Raw genomic sequence first — 21,426 nt, 5'->3', positions numbered from 1 at the left:
TAAATGAATAATAAATATATCATAACGTTGATATCGTACCTTATCAGAAAACTGATAACGTTACATGAATATTTATATCGTTATTGCAATTAATTTAGTGGTAAAGATGTAACGATGTTGATCTTCGAAATACTTTGTCAAAGTTTATCATTGCGTTGATATAATACTAAACGTTTTATTATTTTAACCGTTAAAACGACCAAAAAGATACCAAATTAAGTAAACATAATCGACGATATCACATCATAAAAAGAAGTTAACGATTTGCTCTCAAGCTTTGCTCGGGTAGGCTTCTACCAGATATTCTTTTCGGTGATATGTTAGACAAATCGGAGACGCAGTCAATTTTCCGATGTTTTTTGTGGTAAAAATTTTGTTTATTAAGTCAATTCATGTTCATATTAACAAAGTTCTGGTATATTTCAAAAATCTATGTTAAGTATTATCTAAAGCGTAATTATCAATTATATCATTATTATTACTGTTATTAACAAAGCAGATGTAGTTTATTAGCAGTTTCAGAATTTTTACACGAGCCGCTCTCCGTATGCCTGGCAAAGCGGGCTTCGCGAGGTCTTCAAACGAAAGTCGTCTCCATCCATCCATTACTTCCGCCAGATTCTGCTGCAGGACCGTCCATGCCGAGCCGACACGAGCGCCAGAAGAGAATTTATGTTGAAGTGTTTCGGGTGTTTGATTGCCACAGTGTTGGCAATCAATGGCCTCTCAATTGCATGTTAAGTAATGGTGGAACGCATGGTTGTTTGTAAATCTAAGCGGATTGAATGAAAATCTTACGGGTGAGGTGAGAGAATCGCAAATTGAATTTAAGCGAAAATGAAGGGATTTTGCTCAATCTTTTCATTGCAGTTCGATAATAAATAGATAAGTAATGTTAAAATTGAGATGAGTTAATAATAACATTAATAGGTAATTAGGCCGTTACAAATATTTAATTAACTTTTTGTCATACTGGTCACAGGGGGGGTGGTGTTGGTATAATTAAAAATAAATATTAAAATGAAAAAAAAAATCAAAATACTCCTCGGATTTGTTAAAGAATGTTTTGAAAATCCTCAAAATTATCCGAATTTTATTTTGTTGCCCCCTCAAAATATTACTTTTAGGCAAAAAAAAAATCCGAGGTGGGGGAGACAAAATAGATTTTAAATATTTGTATCGGCCTTATTATCGTTAGAACCAAGCTTTTAGTATACTTTGGTAATTCAGGGGGGATGGAGCAAGTCTCTCAAGCCAACCTACCTTTTTTGACATAAAATACATATTCGTGTTTCCAACAGAAATTGTCATCGATCAATCTTATAATGCGGAGACTATGTTTTAATGGAAAATTTATTTTCATTTGTTTTTAATTTTTTGTATTTTTGTTTTTATAGTTCTAAACTACAAGCCGCATGTACACTTCTTTTTTTCTTTCTGATGCAAGACATCTGCATGTAGCAAATTTGTTCGCCTTCTTGCAGCTGCGGCACAATCCTTTTTTACTCAATTTAAGTTAGGAAAAATAGTTTAAAATATAGTTATTTTTTCATTTAATAAAAAAGAATACTCTTAACTGTCAAAAAACACCTGATACGTGACGCACACACCCGAGGCTGTCCGCAGCAAAATCGCGAAACTATTTGAACGGGGTGGCGGCCACCATGTTTTCTCTATCGCGATCTAAAATCTCTTTCACTACGGTTTTCGATACCGTTTTCGTTGTTGTGTTTGAGGGTGGAAGGTTGGAAAGAGTATTTTCGTTTTTAAATAAAATTATCACGTTCAATCTTTTGAGTTTTTGTTGAATTAATTATCATATTCTGATCATTCTCCGAGAATAGGAAAATGGCGGTTTGGTTTTTATATTGAGGATACTAAGGATGCCAGGAATCTAGGGGGAGGATGGTCAGGATGGGATATTTTTTTTTGGGGACAGGAGAATGTAAGAAATTATAATTATTTACAACAGACGTATATTCTCCGTTGGGAATTGAGGAAGTATAGGGAGCTTGAGTTGGGTCAACGGAGATTCCTTACGTTGGTAGTGTACTCTTCACGCAACTAAATCAGACTTTCGGTGGATGGAAATTCCTCATGGGAGACTAGCTTACTTGGTGGAGAAGCCATCTCCAGTTGGGTCCAGAATCCATGGGTAGTTGTTGGGGCACTCCATGCAAGTGAAGAGACGAAGGGTTTCGCCGGGCAGTTCGCGAGTCGTCAGCGGACAAGCGTTCGGGAGGGAGCAGTAGGGCTGTCCCTTGACATCACATTTCTCCTTCCATTCTTGGAAGTCACGCAGAGCGTTCAGCTCGGTTGGGTTCTGCATCCATTGGATGACCTGCAGCATGGTAACGAAGAAGACATCGTTGCGGACAAGCATTTCTTCAATGAATTTGATCAGCTCTTCGCGGTATTCCTTCTTGGACTTCAGCCATGAGGCGTGGAAATTCAGACCCAGTGGGGCACGGTTGGTATTGTAGTGACGGTTGAAGTTATGACGCAGAAGACGACCGAATTGCTCACCAGATTGGATGTTGGAACAGGAATCAACCATGTGGCAACCAGGAAGCGATTCGTCGAAGGTTGGATCGTCACGACGATCAAGTTCATTCATGACCATTTCCCAGACTGGGTGGCTACGAGATGGGCAGTTGTGGGCGTTACCGTTGCACTTGTGCGGCATTCGGAAGTACAGAGTGTATGGCCAGATGGGAACTCGTCCGAGAGAAGCCGTGATCGAGGCATCGTACACGAAGAACTGATCGGCCATCATTTCGAACTGTTTGTTACCTCCGACACGCAGGTACGGGGCACGCACACCAATGATTGAACCGTCGGTAATGTTGGCAAACCGTTCGATGATCAGACGAGCTCCTGCCATTTCAGCAAGCCAATCGTCATAGGTTCCCTGGGTCCAGTAGTTGGGATCATCCTTGTGGGTCAGAGAGAATACCGAAATTTCGTGGCCCTTGCGGTGCAGATCCTGCACAGCTGAGTAGTTGGTGTATTTGTGCGATACGAAGAAGGTACCCCGGATCTGACAGCCGTTCGGGTTCTGTCGTTGACCGTTGAAGATGTCCTCGTACAAGTCGATATTGTCGACATTGACGGCGCCGTTGAAGGTGATGGTGATCATTTGTGGCACCTGCTGTGGTTCGATATTTCCGGGGATGCGGGTACCGTCAGCCGAGCAGAAACAGTCTGGCAAGGCGCACTGCGTGGTATCGCAGTCGGGTGCACGGTTCGGGTCGAGATCAACGGCTACGGATGGAAGTGATTGATTAATTAGGGAGTAATGGTTTTGTCGTGGTTCTGATGGCACTTACTACATGCATTCTCGTCGGACTCGTCCTTGCAGTCGGGCTTGCCGTTACAGAACAGTTCCTTGTCAACGCACTCGCCGTTACCGCAGGAGAGCTTGCCTTCGGGGCAAATGGGCTCATCGGTCTTCAGAATGGGGAGAACCTTTCTTGGTTCTTTAGAGATTGAAAGAAAAGATCACAAAGGTATCGTCAGAACAGTTCGGAGATGATGTTCTTTTGAAGTATGTTGGGAGTTAGCGTGAAGTGATGAAGAAGGGTGGGCTTATTCTAGAATCGATCATCATTGCGTTGATTGGGGGGATCGCTGTTGTAGAACGTGTTGTAAATAGGCGTGTTCGTGTAGTTGATGTGGAAGGAATACGTGTGCGATTGGAACATTTAATTTGGAACCCTTGATCAGGGTTTACTGGTAATGTTACGATTCTTCTATTTTTTTAGCGTGTTCATGTCTATGGTGTCGAAGTTAGTGTTTGACGATTGGTTTTGAGTAGACACAATGGTAAATTTTGCCGTTTCATTAGCAAAAGTCATGCATTGTTTACATACGACTGCCAAACTGAGATTCGCGGTGAATTGTAGAAAAGATTGCATTCAATGAAATGAGGAACATTGTGGATTTGGTTTAGCACACAAAATAGTAGGTGAGAAGAAAACATTGTGTAGTAAATACAGTTGGAATTCGCTGGTTGGAACCTCATTCTTGGGTTAGTCTGAACATACTGTTTTATAATTTACAAATACTGAGTGTACTGATGAACAATATGAAACGATTGTTTCACGTTATTAATGCATGTTTCTTGAACAACTACATTTGACTCTCTATATCTCGATATTGAATGGTCCATCGAAATAATGAGAGATCGGGTAATGAAAAAAAATATTGAAAACAGATTCTGAATAAATGTCATTAATGCTTTTTATGTGCTTATTATTTTCTAAAGATGGTCTAGTAGCCTAGAAATTTGAATACGACATAAGGAGAGTGAATCTTAAAAAAAATATGGCAAGCACATATCGAGAGCGATATTGACAGAAATAGTGAGATTATCGAGATGTAGAAAGCAAAAATGTAAGGGAATTGAAGGCACCTAGAAAACCATCGACATATGGAGAGATAACGTGATGCGGAACATCGAGATGCTTAGAGTTGACTGTACAAACAAATTATTGAAGAGTGTATCTTAAATATTTAAAACCCATTTCGTTAGCCTAGGGATGCCATGCAGACTTTTTCGTTAGAGCAAACAAATATATCATAAAGTCAATGGGTAGATCTGTGTGTCGTGATATTGGTCCAACCAGGTAATTGCTACTGAAGTTTTCTTCCCTACAAACATAAATGTCCTAAATTTTCTTGTTTCCCTATATACATGAGACAGTTATGCTTTTAAGGGATGTTTATCTGTGTCACGAAATTGGATTACAAAGGACTTTAAATTTATTGTTACGTTTTACAATTTAAAGTAGATTTCAATGTTTAGTCAACATGTGCTCGTAATTTTACATATTTCTAGCTGGTTTCACAGACACATTCCTCAAGAAAGATTAGAAGATGTTCGATTAACATAAAATTGTTAGTAACCGTTACCTCAAACAGAATATTATTCAAATCATAAGCAAGCTTGTTTAGACCTGAGATGAAGTGTTGGGTTAGTAAAACAATTACAGTCAACTTTCACTCGTTGGGCTACCTTTAGATGGGCTACGATTTAGTTGGGCTACAGCCCATCTAAAACGAAGACGAACGTCAAATTATGACGTCAACAGCTAAAAACGTGGTTTTCTCACAGTTGGCAGCTCAGAGTTTCTATTGTATTCGCTGATTTGACAGATAAAATCTCAGCCCAACTAACGAAAGTCTTTCACTAGATGGGCTACAAGCTTAGCCCAACGAGTGAAAGTTGACTGTAGTTTGATTCAGTGTCTACTGTCATTTGTCAAAGAGCTACAATGTCATGGCTCAGTAGACATTGCGTCACTTCGTGTCACTTTTGTATTTTTTAGAAAAGCAACGCAATGCCTACTTTTAGTGCTTCCTACGCTAATAACTACTGATCCTAACTTCCGAATCCATCATTCGTCTAATCTTATGTTTGCACACGATGTATGCGTGCGTGGATTGCATTTTGTACTAAGCTATTGAGAATTCTCTACTATCCCAAACCAAATTGCGTGTAAAACTTAGCAAAAAATAAAACTTCTGCAAGTACTGTGCACATGGCGTCGACTTTCCGGTGTTTTCGGAAAGAATCGTATATACAAAGCGGTGAAAAAACTAAAACTTTGGCGAGTTGCTTCCCTTGGCCGAAAAGAAAACGTTGATTTGGTTTGAGACTTACTTTCCTTCTTGTCACACGTGGTGACCTTTGCTTTCCAATCGCAAGTTTGCTTTTCAATGTCGAACGCTAGACCGGAAGGGCAAGTAATTTGCTTCAGCCCGGAACGGGTACACCTATTTATTGGACAACACGTAGGGGGGAACGTAGATGTTTTTTTTTTGGTTTACAGTGGGGTTGTGATTTTTTTTAAATGTTTTCAAAAGACAAGTAGATGCAAATAGAGAAGAAGAAAGAAAAGTTTTAGTGGTGACAGTTTGCTCCGGTGAACCCAGAACCAAGGATGGAATGGAAACGGATTCCATCGTTGGTCGGTCCACCGTTGTGGACTTACTTCCTAGTTCATCGCAATTTTTAACGTTCGTTTTCCAATCGCAGGTCTGACGGTAAACGTCAAAGTACAACCCGGTTGGGCAACGCACGCGTGCCAGCCTTGTGATGCCATTTTCCCCTGCATTATCACACCTATGCATTGACAAGTAAAGCGAAAATTAGACTTCTATTCTTATGTCAAAAAAAAGATAAACTATTCAAATATGTGAATTAAGCCAAAAAATTAGAAAACATAGCATCAGCACTGCCATAACTAAGTTATTCACAATGCAGACCTGCGGCCCACACTCTCTCAGTGCCGACGATCTCACGAACTGCTGCAGAACAATAGAAAGTGAAACGGAAGGCATCACAAAGAAACCCTTTGGCAACACGCACACACTCAGTCTCGCGTTTCTTGCGATTCAAGAGGACGGCGTTGGATCTTCACCTCACGACTTCACGGCAATCGCCATCGGTGCTCAGGCGGAAGTACTCGTCCGCGGGTCGGTCCTTGCACAGATCATCGATGTTATCCTCCAGATCGCCATCCTCGTCCTGCCGCTTGACGCGGAAATCGGCTTCAGCTGTAATGATGAGAGGGAATAACTTGAGTTAATATTTGTTAAAATTTTTATTTAGTTATTTAGTTTATTTAGTATTACATATTGACTCTTTAGGAAGCTTAATTTCTTCGAAGTTTTAAAGTGTGAATGTCTGTACAAACCGAACTTGTTATTTCGATTTTATTAAGAGTTAAAAAAGGAAAATGAGAAAAAAAGCCAGAGGAGAGATATCAGCTTCCACACTGATTTTCTTCCCTTCTTCTCCATACGGAAGCTTGGCAGAAAGAAGGTCGTGAGTTTCATATCGTCACAAATATTTCCCTCCGTTTGCTTTCAAATCCACTTCAAATAGTGACAAATACTTGTCATGTCTGCCTCCTAAAGACTCCTAAGGATGATACGGAAAGCATTGAGCGCTTTATCGAAACGCTTTTACACCATAACGATGCAAGAGGTCCCTTCTCATTGCTCTGTTCCGGGCAATGAGAAAGCGGACTCCCTGGCTGCAGTCAGTGATGCCAGATACAATTTTTTAAAATCTGTATTAATTTCAGCAAAATGTCTGTATGTGTATGTATGGAGTTCATAAGGTACAGGAATTAGAAAATTATTTAAAAATCATGCACTTTTGATAACGTAGAATATCGAAGAATCGAAAAGTCGGTGTAGGACTTAGTCGCGTCAAGTATGATATACTAAAGTCAAGTAAGGTTGCTGTTGAGGTCGAAATACGTATTTTTGGAAACTACTCTAAAGTTACAATCAAGTGGTGGAATTAAACGGGATAATAGTTTCTTGTCTTATGCTAAGTGAAGATATTCCACTACAAAGCTCTGAATAATGTTCTTATCAATATGTATGTTGTTAATTACCATAAATTGATAATATATATGCAACTTTCTAACTGAAAATCCGTTGGGAAGTTCAAAAGAGCTCAGTTCGGAGGAGAGGCACAGAAGGAATAAATCCGTTTAGAAACCCAAAGAACGAAACGGAAATCTTTTGGGTTTGGGCTTCCGAACAGAACTCTTTTTGCGCTTTTGAACAAAATCGTTTCGGCCTCCGAACGTAATCTTTTAAGGCTTTTACAGAAACAGAAAAGATGCATTCAGAACAAGATTCAGAAGCCCAAATGGCTCCACTTGGAATTCCAAAAGCATACCTTTCGAAATTAAACCCGACCGTTTGAAAGTAAAGTCCAAAATAGTTTCGTAAATTTTTACCAACAAGGTTTCGTTCGGAAATCCAAAAAAATCTGTTTAGGAAGCCCAAAAGAATTTCTTCCAGAATCCTAAATAATTTCGCTCTGAAACTAAGAGAAAGGCCTTGTTTTCGGTTTAAAAACCGTTATTTTTTGGTTTTCTGAACGGAGCTCTTTTCGGCTTTTGAAAAGATCTTTTCTAGGTTTTCGAATCGATTCCTTTCGCGCTTCCTAAACAAATCCTGTTAGAGCTTCGGTAGGGAATCTATGAATATTCTAATCAGAATCTCTTACCCAGAAGCAGAAAAAGATTCCGTTCAGAAGCTCAGAACGCTCTAATTGAAAGTCCAAAAGATTCCGTTCGGAAGACCAAAAGTATTCCGTTCTTAATTCTAGAATGATTTTGTTCAGAATCCCATCAATTCCGTATGGAAGTTCAAAAGGATTTCTTTGGGAAGCCCAGAGTGATTACTTTCAAAACCCCAAAAGAATTTCGTTCAGAAAATCGAATAGATTCCGTAAGTGGACTAAGAAGGATTACGTTCGGAAGTTCACATAATTCTGATCGAAAATCCGTACGATCATGTTCAACTTTTGGCAAGTCAATTGAATTCAACTGAGTTGTTCAATTCACTTGCCCTGTCAAAACGTAGCATAAAAGTCTGTAACTTTAATCAAAAGTCTGTATAATGTCTGTAATCTGTATGATGTCTGTATGCAAGACCAAATGTCTGTATAAATACAGACATGTCTGTATGTCTGGCATCCCTGGCTGCAGTTGGCGCTACAGATGGCTATATTTACAAGCGGGATATTGCTTTTTGATAATGTTTTCGCAATAGCTTGTCAGGAGACCTTGATCAGTTGACAGCGAAAATGTCAAACATGGAGAAATTGGTAGATGAATGTATTCCATTCTCCAGCAGGTATCGAAGAGTTCATGGTTCAAAGGTTTCAAAGTTCATGGTTCAAATGTTTTTTTCACATTTCGCGTTTAAATGCCTTTTTCTTTTCATTGTCATCCGTCAATTTTGTTTTTGTTTGTCTTCCGTTACAGATCAATGCCAAATTCAATAATAAAAACAAATCAATAACATCCCCATCAATCATTTCAGAGCCCTTAAAACCCTTTCTGTGTGCCATGAATTGATAGTTATTTGAATTCTCGTTTGACAGTGTGTAATATGCCAATATCTATCTTATCGATCATACGTCTCACGTGACTCGCCATATGCCATACAATCGCGCCAACGCGGCATATTTTAAATTGAGCGTCAGTAGGCCATGACTTACAACACGTTCGCAAAGCAACCATGTTTCCCCTAATTATTTACGGACGATACATAAGTCCTTTTCCGATGGCACGAGGCTACACATTTGGCTACCCTTCCCGGGCATAATTTAGACCTTACGTTAAATTTTCGATTCACTAGACAACCTGACTGTTTTTAAAATTAATAAATTCCGCATCGAAAAAGTATGGACCGATCAAAGTTAATAAATAAAAAATGCCGACAAAAACATTTTGAGTACGAGTATTGCCCGCATAAGCTCAGTGCGTATCCAAATCGATAAAAACATTTTGAACGCGAGTGATGCACGCAAAAACGCACAGTTCGTATCTAAATCGCTAAAACATTTTGAGCGCGAGTGGTGCTCGCAAAGTGTTCAGTGCGTATGCAAATCGCTAAAAACATTTTGAGCGTGAGTGGTGCTCGCATAAGTGCTCATTGGGTATCCAGATCGATAAAAACATTTTGAGCGTGATTGGTGCTCGCCTAAGTCGCCAAGTCGCCAAAACATGAGTGGTGCTCGCAAAAGTGCTCAGTGCGTGTGAAAATCGCTAAAATATTTTGAGCACGAGTATTGCACGCATAAGTGCTCAGTGCGTATCCGAATCGCTAAAAACATTTTGAGCGCGAGTGAGTGGTGCTCTCATAAGTGCTCAGTGCCTATCCAAATTGCTAAAAACATTTAGTGCGCGAATGATGCTCGCAAAAATACTCAGTGCGTATCAAAATCACTGAAACATTTTGAGCGCGAGTGGTGCTCGCAAAAACTCTTAGTGCGTGTGAAAAATCGCTAAACATTTTGAGCGCGAGTGGTGCGCGCAAAAGTGCTCAGTGCGTGCGATAAATCGCTAAAAAATTTTGAGCGTCAGTGGTGCTCAGTGCTAATTAAAAATCGCTCAAATATTTTGAGCACGAGTGTCGCCCGCATAAGCGCTCAGTGCGTGTGAAAAATTGATAAAATATTTTGAGCTCGAGTGGTGCTCGGTGCGTATCCAAATCGCTGAAAACATTTTGAGCGCGAGTGAGTGGTGCTTTCATAAGTGCTCAGTGCGTATCCAAATTGCTAAAAACATTTAGTGCGCGAGTAATACTCGCAAAAATACCAAGTGCGTATCCAAATTGCTAAAAACATTTTGGGCGGGAGTGGTGCTCGCTAAAGTCCTCAGTTCGTAATGAAATCGCAAAACATTTTGAGCGCGAGTGGAGCTCGCAAAAATGTTCAGCACCCAATCAGTGGATGGCAGATTTCAATGCAGCTCTGCATGAGAACCTTACAGAAATTGTATAATAATATGGCATATACAATTTCGGAAGATTTTAACAATTGTTGTATTGAAATCTAAAAGATTTGTATTATTTTAATACAATATCTGTATAAAAAGCTTACAGAATTATATATGCCAAGATTTTATACGATAATTGTCAGATTTGTTTTTTGGGTGAGTGTGTGTTCAAAATTGCTGAAATATTTGGACCACTAGTGGTGCTCGCAAAAGTAATCAGTGAGTATTAAATAGCTGGAAGGTTTTGAGCGCTAGAGTTGCTCCGTACGTATTAGAATAGGTGAAAAAAAGTATTAACTTAAACAAAATGCAAACCCCTGGAGAATATGTTTGTGCTTCATTGTACCTGGTTTCTGAGACTAGTGACGATGGATGCGAGCATAGTCAACAGGAGGAAGACACCTCGTTGAAGAGCAATTCAGTGGATAATGACACGAACAAAAGAAATACACGGAAATGAAAGTTTACTCAAAATTGAGTTGTCCGACTCGATAACAAAACACTGAAGAAGTTTTCAAGTAGAAAACGAAATACGTATCTATTGATACAAAGTGATTATAGTGGAAGTAAAATGGAATAGTGAAGTCTTTTTACCTTACAAAGCTGTACAAAAAAATGTATAAAAAAAGTATCCAGCTCTGTAAGGCCAAATGGCAAATGAGCCTTCCAAATGAAAGTTAGATATAAAAAATCTGCCTGATATCCATGTCGATTACTAAACACTTTGTTAGATGTCTGGATGAACTTTACAAATATTTGCCATTATGACGGGCTTGAGCTATTGGACCATAAAAGTGGAAAGTAGGCTTTGAAGTTAAAACAAGAAAAATTTAATATTTGTTTGCGTTTTGTACAGAATTATACCAAAAGTGACAGTGTTTAAAATGTAAAACGCAATGAATAAAATAAAACCATCGGCATATAAATGGTACAATAGTCAATCTGTCTGCTTTACTTTACATATTTAGACGAAAAATAGCTGTGCGGATTTTGATTCTTTGTCTGTCCATCATGTTTTTCGTAGAACTGAAACATTTCAAAATTTGCATTCGATTCATATTTTATAGATACTTTTACAATCACTGAAGTGCTTAGGTGTACGGATTTCGATATCGGTAGTAATCATGCCACTTTCAATAAATTGATTTTTCATTTCGCATGTACAATAACTCCTTAAAAACAATAACCATGGAAAGTCGATTATAAACTAAGGATTTCATTATAACGAACACGATGCCTTGATTAATACAACGTCCCGAGTCAGGCGGGTTGAGCTATGACCGCAATGACCACTTAAACTCAACCAGTCTTGCAATTGCGACTTAGCACATTGCCATTCACATTTTCAAGCTACCCTGCTCCCACCTCCTCTCCATCGCACCATCGACCAAAGAAACCAGTTTCGTTCTACCGCTGACACCACTTTTTCCGCAATCTCCCGGTTTGGAAATTTCTTGGAAAAAAAGGCACTGTGAAAAAAAGAACAACTACCTGCATCTAGGTTTCGCGATTACTTTACGTAACGTCGCATTCGATGGTCGTATGATCCCTTCTCCATATCATACGAACGTATTCGACAAAGATAACCCAACACACATTGGAAGCTGATAAAAAGCTTATTACATTAAAATAATGCTTCCTCAATCTAATTAATCTTATTAAGCTTAAATTGTTTGTTGAGAAGATCAATCGAATCTCAAACCGGGCCGAGCTCAACTCACTTTCATTGGAACTTCGTTTAGCACCAGTTTAGCCTTAGGACCATCATCCAGAAGACACGTTGTACCCGAAGGACTAGAACACCGCAGCGATGTTACGACGCAGTCTGCCGCAAAAGTGAATGGCGGCAGTGTGGAGGGGATTTTGATGCGACGCGTTAGCTTTGGATACGACGGGCATGACATCAGACATCAATCAAGTTTGCAAAGTGGTTTGAAATAATCGCCGCTGGATCTACGACGACGACAGCGTCGATCGAGATGATTAGTGTTGTAAATCTACGCTCGTTTGAAGGACACATGCCCAAAGGAATAACAAAGGATACCAATCATTAGACGTACAGACTATTATTCAAAGTTGGCGCTGATGTAAATCTTGTTACCACAGCAACGATTACCCGGCATCTGATAATGGAGGGCAAAAGGCCCTTATTAGGAACAGTTAGGGCCATGGTCATCCCGCGATGCAACAACGCTGGTCTCTGGCACTCGTTGGGAACTTGAATTATGCACAATGGTTAGCCATGCATGCGCGCATGCATCTGAGAATATTTCGCATAGAATTTACATTGTCTTTAATGCGTCGTAATTCGAAGTGGGCATGCGCTTTATGCCCATAAAACATCTCGAAGATGATGGATCTCAGGTTGCATGTTGGCCTCAATTTATTACGGCCATGAACCCCACAAGATGTCTGCTGGGTGTGACGTGCTTATGTTAAGTCTTGTATAAAATGTAATTGCAACCGTAAACACACATAAATAATGCTACATGTCTACAAAGAATTCATAATGAATTTAATTTGAGGTTATCATGAACTATGCAAGAATTTAGAATGCTTTGATCAACGATTATTGACAATCAACGGGGGTTTTAAAACATTCTAGATTCCTCTAGGTTCTAAAAGCAGAGAAAAACTAGTTCGACCTGAAGCAAATGTCCAACAGCAATGGATGCAAGCGCAATCTTTCATTTCCCAACGTAGAAAACCAGGAAGGTCGAAACAATCGCCATACCTGTTCTATTGGTGCAAACCAAGAACACATTTTTCCGAGAATCGGTATTGCATCAAGTTATATTTATGGTTCATACCGAGGTGCAGCATTGATATTTGCATGCATCTGGGTGTAACCTCCGTACCTCCGCGTAGTTCGAATACGTCTCGATAGATCGCAAACAAAAGTGAAAATCAATTACCAGCCAAGTACCGCATCGTACCCAACCAATCGGGTTGTGCTAAAAAGTTATGCAAATTTTTCAACCGGCCTGAGGTTGCACACGAATGAAATCGTTAACGAACCAAGATCTTCGACGCAGGACTAGGGGCTAAAGAATCGCGAGCGGAGCTTGCAACGATGGCGGAGAACAGGTTTAAGTCTGCATTAAGTCAGACACTTGAATCACCGCCGCCGCCGGTAGGTTTACCCAGCGCCACTACCGCCTGGTGTATTTTTTTCCCTTCTGTTTCTATATCATCGCCAGTTGTTGACCGAGGTAAGACAACTTCTGAGATAAATGCCTGTTAGGGTGGCTCGAACAATTTGACAATTTGAAAAGGAGGAAAATTTGAAAAAAAAAACGACTCAAGGAACTCTACAGTCAAAGGATCATTTGTTGGAGAACAGAAGAATAGGCTGTATGTAGGTGTTGGCGAAGATAGAAGTGAAGAAAGTTAATGGCAGTCTTCATTTTGAGTTACAGAGAGCATAGAAAAAGAGGTTTGTAATGCTGTATATAGAGGTTTGTAATAAATTGTTGATGAAATTTTGAAGAAAATGAGGAACTAGCAAAGGCGAACAAAAACACGAGGCTCTAGGGGAGGGAAATTCAATGCTCATGTGTATGGACCAAACAAGATTAAAAAGGCACAACAATTGGTTACTGCTTATAACCAATAGGACTCGAGTTAATCTTAGAGCGTAAAACTGCCTATATACTGGGTAGATAATATTATCTACCCAGTAGCTATATAGTCATTCTCATCATATGCAGAAAGCGGAAAAATATTCGTAATCACAGCGTATTACTTCATGCTGCTTTTTTGTAATAAAAAACACTTTAGACACTACTTCGCGCCTGCCTGAATTGGATAAAAAGAGAATGGCGTCTCAAATGAACGAATAGCAGGAATTCTGAAACACATTCGAATTTGAAAACCGACAATCGAGTTTTATCAAATTTCTTAATGTTGAAAATGCTTGGCGAGCAGCGTGCATGAAGACGCACGGATTTGGCATAGGTGTCGATTGTCACGAGATAGGCCTCAAATATACTGTGGACAAAGTTACGCTGAAGTTGAGCTTCAGAACCTGAGAATGCAGAAAACTTGACAAAAAGTACTATCTTGTGCATCTGATTCTTAAGGTTAAGGTTCCTGCTTGAGTTAGCGCGACGTGCGACGCGATTCACGCAAAGGAATAGCAATTATTATCAATGAACTGTCAAACTGCACTGTCGTGTCGCATCGCGCGGTCGCGTTCAAGGCTCTTCTAAACAAACGCGATGAGACAATTGCTTGGCGATTGCGATTTTGTTGCCGTTGGTATGGAAACAAAACTGGAACATTGACTTCAGCAACCCGGAAACCCTAAAGCGACGTGGCGAAGTGTATGTGTATTACGACCACTGGCATTTTAGCGCCCTAAAACTTAAACTTTCATCCGGTTTCCGTACTCAGGATCAAGATTACAAACGAATAGAAGCTCCCGTGGAGAAAATTACGCGAATAAAACCAAACAGGCCACTTTATAGCGAGTGTTTGGAATACGAGTCATGTTGGGAATTTGAGTCTAAACGGTACTGTGTCGTGCTTGGCCATGCAACGTGATTGCCACATGAAGGGACGTTGTGTTAAGTTTGCGTGAAGCCATATGGTGCACAGTAAGTAATACACCCAAATGACCGAAGAAACCAAGCTGAAGTCTGTCAGCTGTGGTTCCAACCAAGGTTCTTTCATCCGAATTTGCGCCAAACATGTTGAGCTAATCAAAATTCGGCAGAAGGTGTCTACCATCGATACCTATGATGGTTGAGGAGTATTTCACACCTCTTCGCTGCAAGGTTCCAAGCCCTTTCCTTTCGGCATCGTTTTACAGCATTTAAAGGACGACTCGTAGTACTGTATTCGGCACCCTTGTTTGACGTCTAGGTGATCACATTTTTTACATCTCCTTTGCAATAATGTCAGTATAGCTTATGACAACAAACAAATTATGGTTTGGTATACAAAATCTAGAAAATCAACAAGAAAATTTATATCAAGCTAACTTATACTGAATTGGGTAAAACGTTATGTCAACGCTTCAACGCCTTAACATAGTTTTGTTTTTGTTTGACGCATAAACTCGACACATCCGATAACAAAACACTGAAGAAGTAAAAAATGAAATACGTATCTATTGATACACACAAGTTTAAAATAGTGGAAGTAAATGGAATAATTAAGTCTTATAATTGTGTTTTTCGGTGGTCAAAACTCATTGGAAGACTGGTCGAAATGGTCGAAATGACCTTTCCCGTCAATAACTGTATCTTAAACCGTCTAAGACAAATTAAGTACTGTCCATTTAATTCCACCAGTTAAAGTTAAACTGGTGGAATTAAATGGACAGTACTTAATTCGTCTTAGACGGTTGAATACATTCCACTAAAAGAGCTATATATATATTTTTCTGAAAATTGTATCTTGTTATTGTCTCAGTAAATTCTTTGGCTTATTGAAGGTCACCTTTCCTAAAAACTTTATTTTTATACCTCCAGCTATTTTAGAGTGTTGCACCTTTCGCCTTCGCAATAAGACAGCGTTGTTCATATGCTGGCTGCTCAAAATAGGATAAGCAACTTTAAAGGAATTTTTTGTAACCTAGTCGTTTATGGACTGCGAATTAAAGACGGTGTGGTCAAAGGGGCCTTCCTTAGCCGTGCGGTAAGACGCGCGGCTACAAAGCAAGACCATGCTGAGGGTGGCTGGGTTAGATTCCCGCTGCCGGTCTAAGCAATTTTCGGATTGGACTTCCCTGGGCATAAAAGTATCATCGTGTTAGCCTCATGATATCATGATATACGAATGCAAAAATGGTAACCTGGCTTAGAAACCTCGAAGTTAATAACTGTGGAAGTGCTTAATGAACACTAAGCTACGAGGCGGCTCTGTCCCAGTGTGGGGATGTAATGCCAATAAGAAGAAGAAGAAGAAGAAGTGGTCAAAGGATTTATCGGATCTGCACCACCGTTTGTATCACACGCATCTTAACCGTAGTCATGGTTCGGATATAATGTAACATCTCGACCTAGAACGGGTTCACGGGAAGAACGACCAATATATTTGAACAGTCTATGATACCGGCTTTTGGAGTTAGTTTACCTAACCTTTTGAATCTACGGTCAGTGGTCACAACTACTATTTAAACAAACCAATATAAGCACTTTAGAAGGGCTTCCAACCAACAAGCCGGCTTTAGGAATATTTACAATCGGATTATACGGTCAAATGGCCGTTCTAAATACAAAGACGTTTGTCCAATTTACTTTTAGATGCTTTGGAACCGGAAGACAAACACAGCCAACTGGAAGATTGTTTTCCGGAACTACTACGAGTAAAGACATAGCCATTTTTTGGAGGTACAGGAACACAAATTACCCAGGCCTGTATTTGACCTGAAATCTGACCCACATCCAACAGATAGCCAGATAACACATTTAGTATGATTCAAAGCTCCATTTGGCTGCAATGGGCCTATCGTTTGGCGGATTTAGCACAACTGGCCTCAAGGTGGGTCGCGTAAACATTGGACAGCATATCTTGTCGCTGTGCTCCATCGATCATTTCAAGGCCCAAGCCGTCGAGGTTTAAGTTCCCAGGACGCAAATATCCCGTCCCAAAAAAGGAAGGCTAGAACAAGTATGACTGCGGTCGTGATGAGTACCTGATGTACTAAGGGGGAAGTCACCTGGTGACAACATGAAAGGGGACACTCTTTCCTAGCCGAATGGAATTGCGTTTTGTCTTTCAAAATTGATTCAGCACATTGGTTTTTCCTACGTTTTAATCTGTAGTAGTTGCCGTAGCAAGACAGTTTTGGAGATTCACAGAAGTACCAGTTACTCAGCGATGTATTTGCATCTAGGTGCGATTGTCAATTTTGTATAGTATTTCATGAACACTAAAAAGCGTGCTTTCTGTGGGACATGAAAGTCTTAATAAGTCTTTGGTACAACCGGCGCAGAATATTTCTCTTCCAGGCTGGAGAACTAACCGGATTTCTTTACTCCGCGGAGAAAATTACGGAGGTCATCCTGGGCTTGTTTCACTGTCTGCGGAGGAACAAACCAGATCCGCTTCTTCAGTTGCCATGGTCTTCCTCACAAAGTAAAGTTTCGGAGGGCAGTCTGAACATACTCAATTGGATCGCTTGTTCTGTGAAGAACAAAAACAATGATTGTGTCGCACTGTATGTCGAGGGTTCACGACTTCAACTTCGATTTTCGAGTCGAGTGGTTCAAATGCCGAGCTTCCCGCTGAATCATCGCAGCCATTGAAACCGTACGGAAGGAGGTCGAAGCAACCGTTGCGTTATGGGCCAAACACAATTGATACGTTTGCGTGCGTTTTGACAGTTTTCCCATGGAAAAACTGTCAAAACGCACGCAAACGTACCAATTGTGTTTGGCCCATTAGTCCGATCAATATTGTGTCAGTTTACTGTCTCAAATAAATAAACAGTTTGCCAGTCGAGATAGTTCGGCAGTAGCATTGAAAAAATACATCACCAAGCTAACCATGATGACGCTGTAAGTACATCTTAAATGCATTACATACAACTTTGTAAAACATTTTCTGTCAATCAACATATTAAAAAATGTCGAAATTACAATCAAGTCAACGACATGCAACGTCGTTTTTCCGCCTGTCATCGTGGCGTTATAAAAGTTCTAAAAAATGGATCCATTACAGCAATTAGAAGAACCACGTCATACATTAATTTTGTTTAGAGGGTTCATTTCTCGACACTTTTTCTTGTGACGAGATTCAAGATAAAATAATCGCTTGTCCCGGGAAATCCCGGGATACCGGAACTTTTTGTAATATTAAGCAAAACTGAATGATGGTGACGAAGAAAAGATTTCGATTTTTTGGTGAGAAAATTCCATTGCATATAGGGAGAAAATTCCATTGCATCTCATAGCTCCTATTTCCATCCCATAAAAAACAAAGCAATGGAAAGGAATTTGGTTTGTTTATTATTTTTGTGACTTTTTCAGCAGTGAGCACGCATGTTGACAAAAAGAAGCGGCGAATTTGGTCCCGTATTTCTTTGTTTAGCGATGAGATGGATATATGTACAGTGAGATGGATATCGGAACAGTTCCCCTATTATCAATTTACATTACATCTATTTGAAACTATATGATTATACAAAAAAAAAAAACATTAGGGCACCCGATTGAAGCGATTTGGATAGGAAGAGTGGAATCGTCAGATTCTCTATTCATCCCATGGATTCGCATAAGTGTCTCTGCTTATGGAACTACCCCACCCATTTTTGGCTCTTCATACAGGAGTTTGATGAAATACAAACAGTAGTATAATCATGATCAAATCGTTTGTCAGATATGGCCAGTGCTATCGGCAGGTGCCTTGCTACAATAGATGTTAGTATCATCATCATCATCATCATCATCATCATTAAGCAAAACTGAATTCTGATATGGATAGAGGGAAAAGAAAAGTCACAGCGTGTCCACTTTTGTCATCCTGATACAGCATGGAAGCGCATGATACTTTATGGGCTAGTGTTGCGAAGTCGTTCTCTCTCGCAACCTGATTAGATGTTTTATCCGAATTTTGGATTTTTTTCTTCTCTCCTTCCTATCAATTATTTCAATACTTTTTCCATCTAATCTACGTCATTTTGCATCTAGTTTTGCGACGTATGCCGCAAACAAGCTAAATATGAAGGAGTAACAAGCGATTTGCTTGATCGTCGTTGTGAGGCCTTTTTTCACCAACCAAACCGTCATGCGCTTGAGCACCAACCGTCATACCAAGGAAACCAACGAACTTGGCGTAATCATGTCACACTATTCTGTGAATATTCCAAAATAATCGAAACATCACTCAGCAACGAAAAAAAGTTCAATATGCCTTCCAACGTTTTCATGTGTGCTTAACAAACATGAGATAAGTCAGGCTGAATATTTCTCGAAAATAAATATTTTTGTCTCTAACTCTGATAACTTTTGGATTTTTAATTTAATAAAAATTCATTTTTTTTCATTAATTCTGGTTTCCGCTTCTGACTCAATATTCAAGAATCGATTTTGATTTCATTATCAAGTATCTAACATCGTAGAATCGATTTTCATTGAAATATTAAATCTTTCACGACGAATGATTTTTATCGTATAGCGTGACAAATGATATGAAGATGTATGATAAAAAGATAAAAACGAGAAATAAATAAAAAACAAAACAAAATAAAGTATATATTGTTAAACAGTACTTTCACTTAGCTGTTGTTGTTCTGTTGAAACAATTGATATTTACTGAATTTTTGAACCATTTGATGATTTATTGAAAGAATTGACGACAGAGTGATTTTATTGCTTCAACTTTCCATAATTGATGCACTCAAAGCAACGAAGCAAATAGTTTTTTCTTTTCTTTTCAGAAAGTATATCTATTTTCTTAATAAACTAAGGCTGAATATTTATTGATCTGAATGCCCTCAACATTTTAAGTGATGAAGACAATTGCGTATTGCGTTTGTTGTGCGAAAATTGAATATAGCGTATGTTTAATATGAGGATTTGGCATTTACTTGACTTATTTCAAATTAATCTAATCATAAAAGCTATGAAGCAATCAAGTGCAGTGTCTCGTATGATCCACCCTATCCCACGAGGTGCATCCACATCACATCGCTAAAGTTTCATTTTCGTTTTGCTCTAGGAATCTATTCAAAGTGAGCAAAACATTTCGTAATAATTCACCGCGTGCCATTCCGAAACGAGAAATGCAAATGAGACATTATATCACCAATCTTCTGTGGTGTCGGGTTGGATCACTTTAACCACATTATATCATAATGATCCTCTCATCACTCCCATCTTCATCAACGACAGCATCATCGACCGGGTATCAACTCTGGCATGCATCTAATTAGCAGATGGAAACTGATATGACTACTTGTGCTCATTAATGGAAATAATAAATAAACTTGTCCCTCTTTCATCAGACATAACTCGATTACCACCTTCGAGCATTTTAGCAACCGTTACAATCTTCATGTTGCATAAAAATAAAAATCACACATTTGCTTTTGGTAGTGGTCGCACTTCTCACTTCCCACTCAATGCAGTCGATCGTATGGTTACTTTTCTCTTATTACGCAAATAAATTGTCCTTCTAAGGAAAACTTCGAATAAACAAACTTCCTTGAAAACCAAAGTCCACATTCACTGAAAAAGATGGAAAAATGCCTTACCGATTGCCACCACTAAGCACAGAACACCGAGCAACTTTATCACACTAGCCATTTCAAGGCTGCACTGCACTGTACCACTCCTCGCACTGAACTGATCGCGCTTCACGCCGCGATCACGTTTTACGCGCTCCGTTCCCTCTCTCTCGCTTTGGTCGCTTGCTCGCTCTCCTCTGCCACCACTGCGCGCCACCGCACAGGATCTCCTTTCTGCGAACACCCACCACTAGCCACCAAAAACGGGGGCCAGCTACAGAAGAAAAAAAAACTAGAATTCTCCACAGACGAAGATTTAGGGAGCCGGAGACGGGCTCGAATGTCCAATAGCACACTAAAATCTTTCCGAGCAGACCATCAACTATTTATATATAGGCGTACGCGTTTTGCCTTGGCGCGGCCACGCGAGTTCTTCCTCAGCAGGGTGCTCCCTCGTGCGTGGCGGTAACTCGCTCTCCTGCTCCGAGATCTCACTCTCGTGCCACGGTCAAGGAACAAATACGGTGGGGGGTTGTTCACTCACTGAACACAAAACTAGTGACCGCCGCGGGTCCCAGTCCGAGTGGGTTACCCCTCTGAAGCCGGAAAGCAATCGACGACGCCTTATGTCGGCGTGGTGGCGTTGAATGGCAATCAATTGGCACAGACGAGTGGGTCCGCCACCAGCTTGCTACTAGACGAGGATAGTGTTTCATAAGGTGTATTTATGGAAGACTTTCATTTCGCTTTACTTCCTGAGTGCAACGGCGATGACGGTGGCGAATATAAGTGCAATTTCGAGATGATTGTTGTTGAGTAGATGTACATTAGCTGCATTAGGGTGTACAGGGGAACTGCTCCTTTGTCCGTCTCAAACACCCATATACATCTTGTCGAGAAACAAAAAAACAGCATTAATTTTATAATTTCTGA

The 21,426-nt window shown here is 39.9% G+C and overlaps 1 protein-coding gene across 2 annotated transcripts; it reads right to left on the bottom strand.

Moving 5' to 3' along the window:
- Positions 1–1,335: 1,335 nt before the first annotated feature.
- Positions 1,336–21,158, bottom strand: LOC134226834 (chitin deacetylase 1). 2 transcript variants are annotated; one of them, XM_062707856.1, is made up of 5 exons: positions 20,521–21,158; positions 6,426–6,561; positions 5,997–6,127; positions 3,330–3,479; positions 1,336–3,264 (listed from the first exon to the last, which is right to left on the bottom strand). In XM_062707856.1, the coding sequence occupies exons 1-5, from the start codon at positions 20,570–20,572 to the stop codon at positions 2,111–2,113; spliced, it is 1,623 nt and encodes a 540-aa protein (XP_062563840.1). In that variant the 5' UTR covers positions 20,573–21,158; the 3' UTR covers positions 1,336–2,110. The 2 variants fall into 2 exon arrangements, with proteins under 2 accessions (XP_062563840.1, XP_062563841.1); XM_062707857.1 differs by lacking the exon at positions 5,997–6,127 and adding an exon at positions 5,666–5,778.
- Positions 21,159–21,426: the final 268 nt, after the last annotated feature.

The sequence above is a fragment of the Armigeres subalbatus genome, chromosome 3, assembly GCF_024139115.2.
Source record: "Armigeres subalbatus isolate Guangzhou_Male chromosome 3, GZ_Asu_2, whole genome shotgun sequence".
NCBI classification, from domain to species: domain Eukaryota; kingdom Metazoa; phylum Arthropoda; class Insecta; order Diptera; family Culicidae; genus Armigeres; species Armigeres subalbatus.
This window is presented reverse-complemented; position numbering and strand designations above follow the sequence as displayed.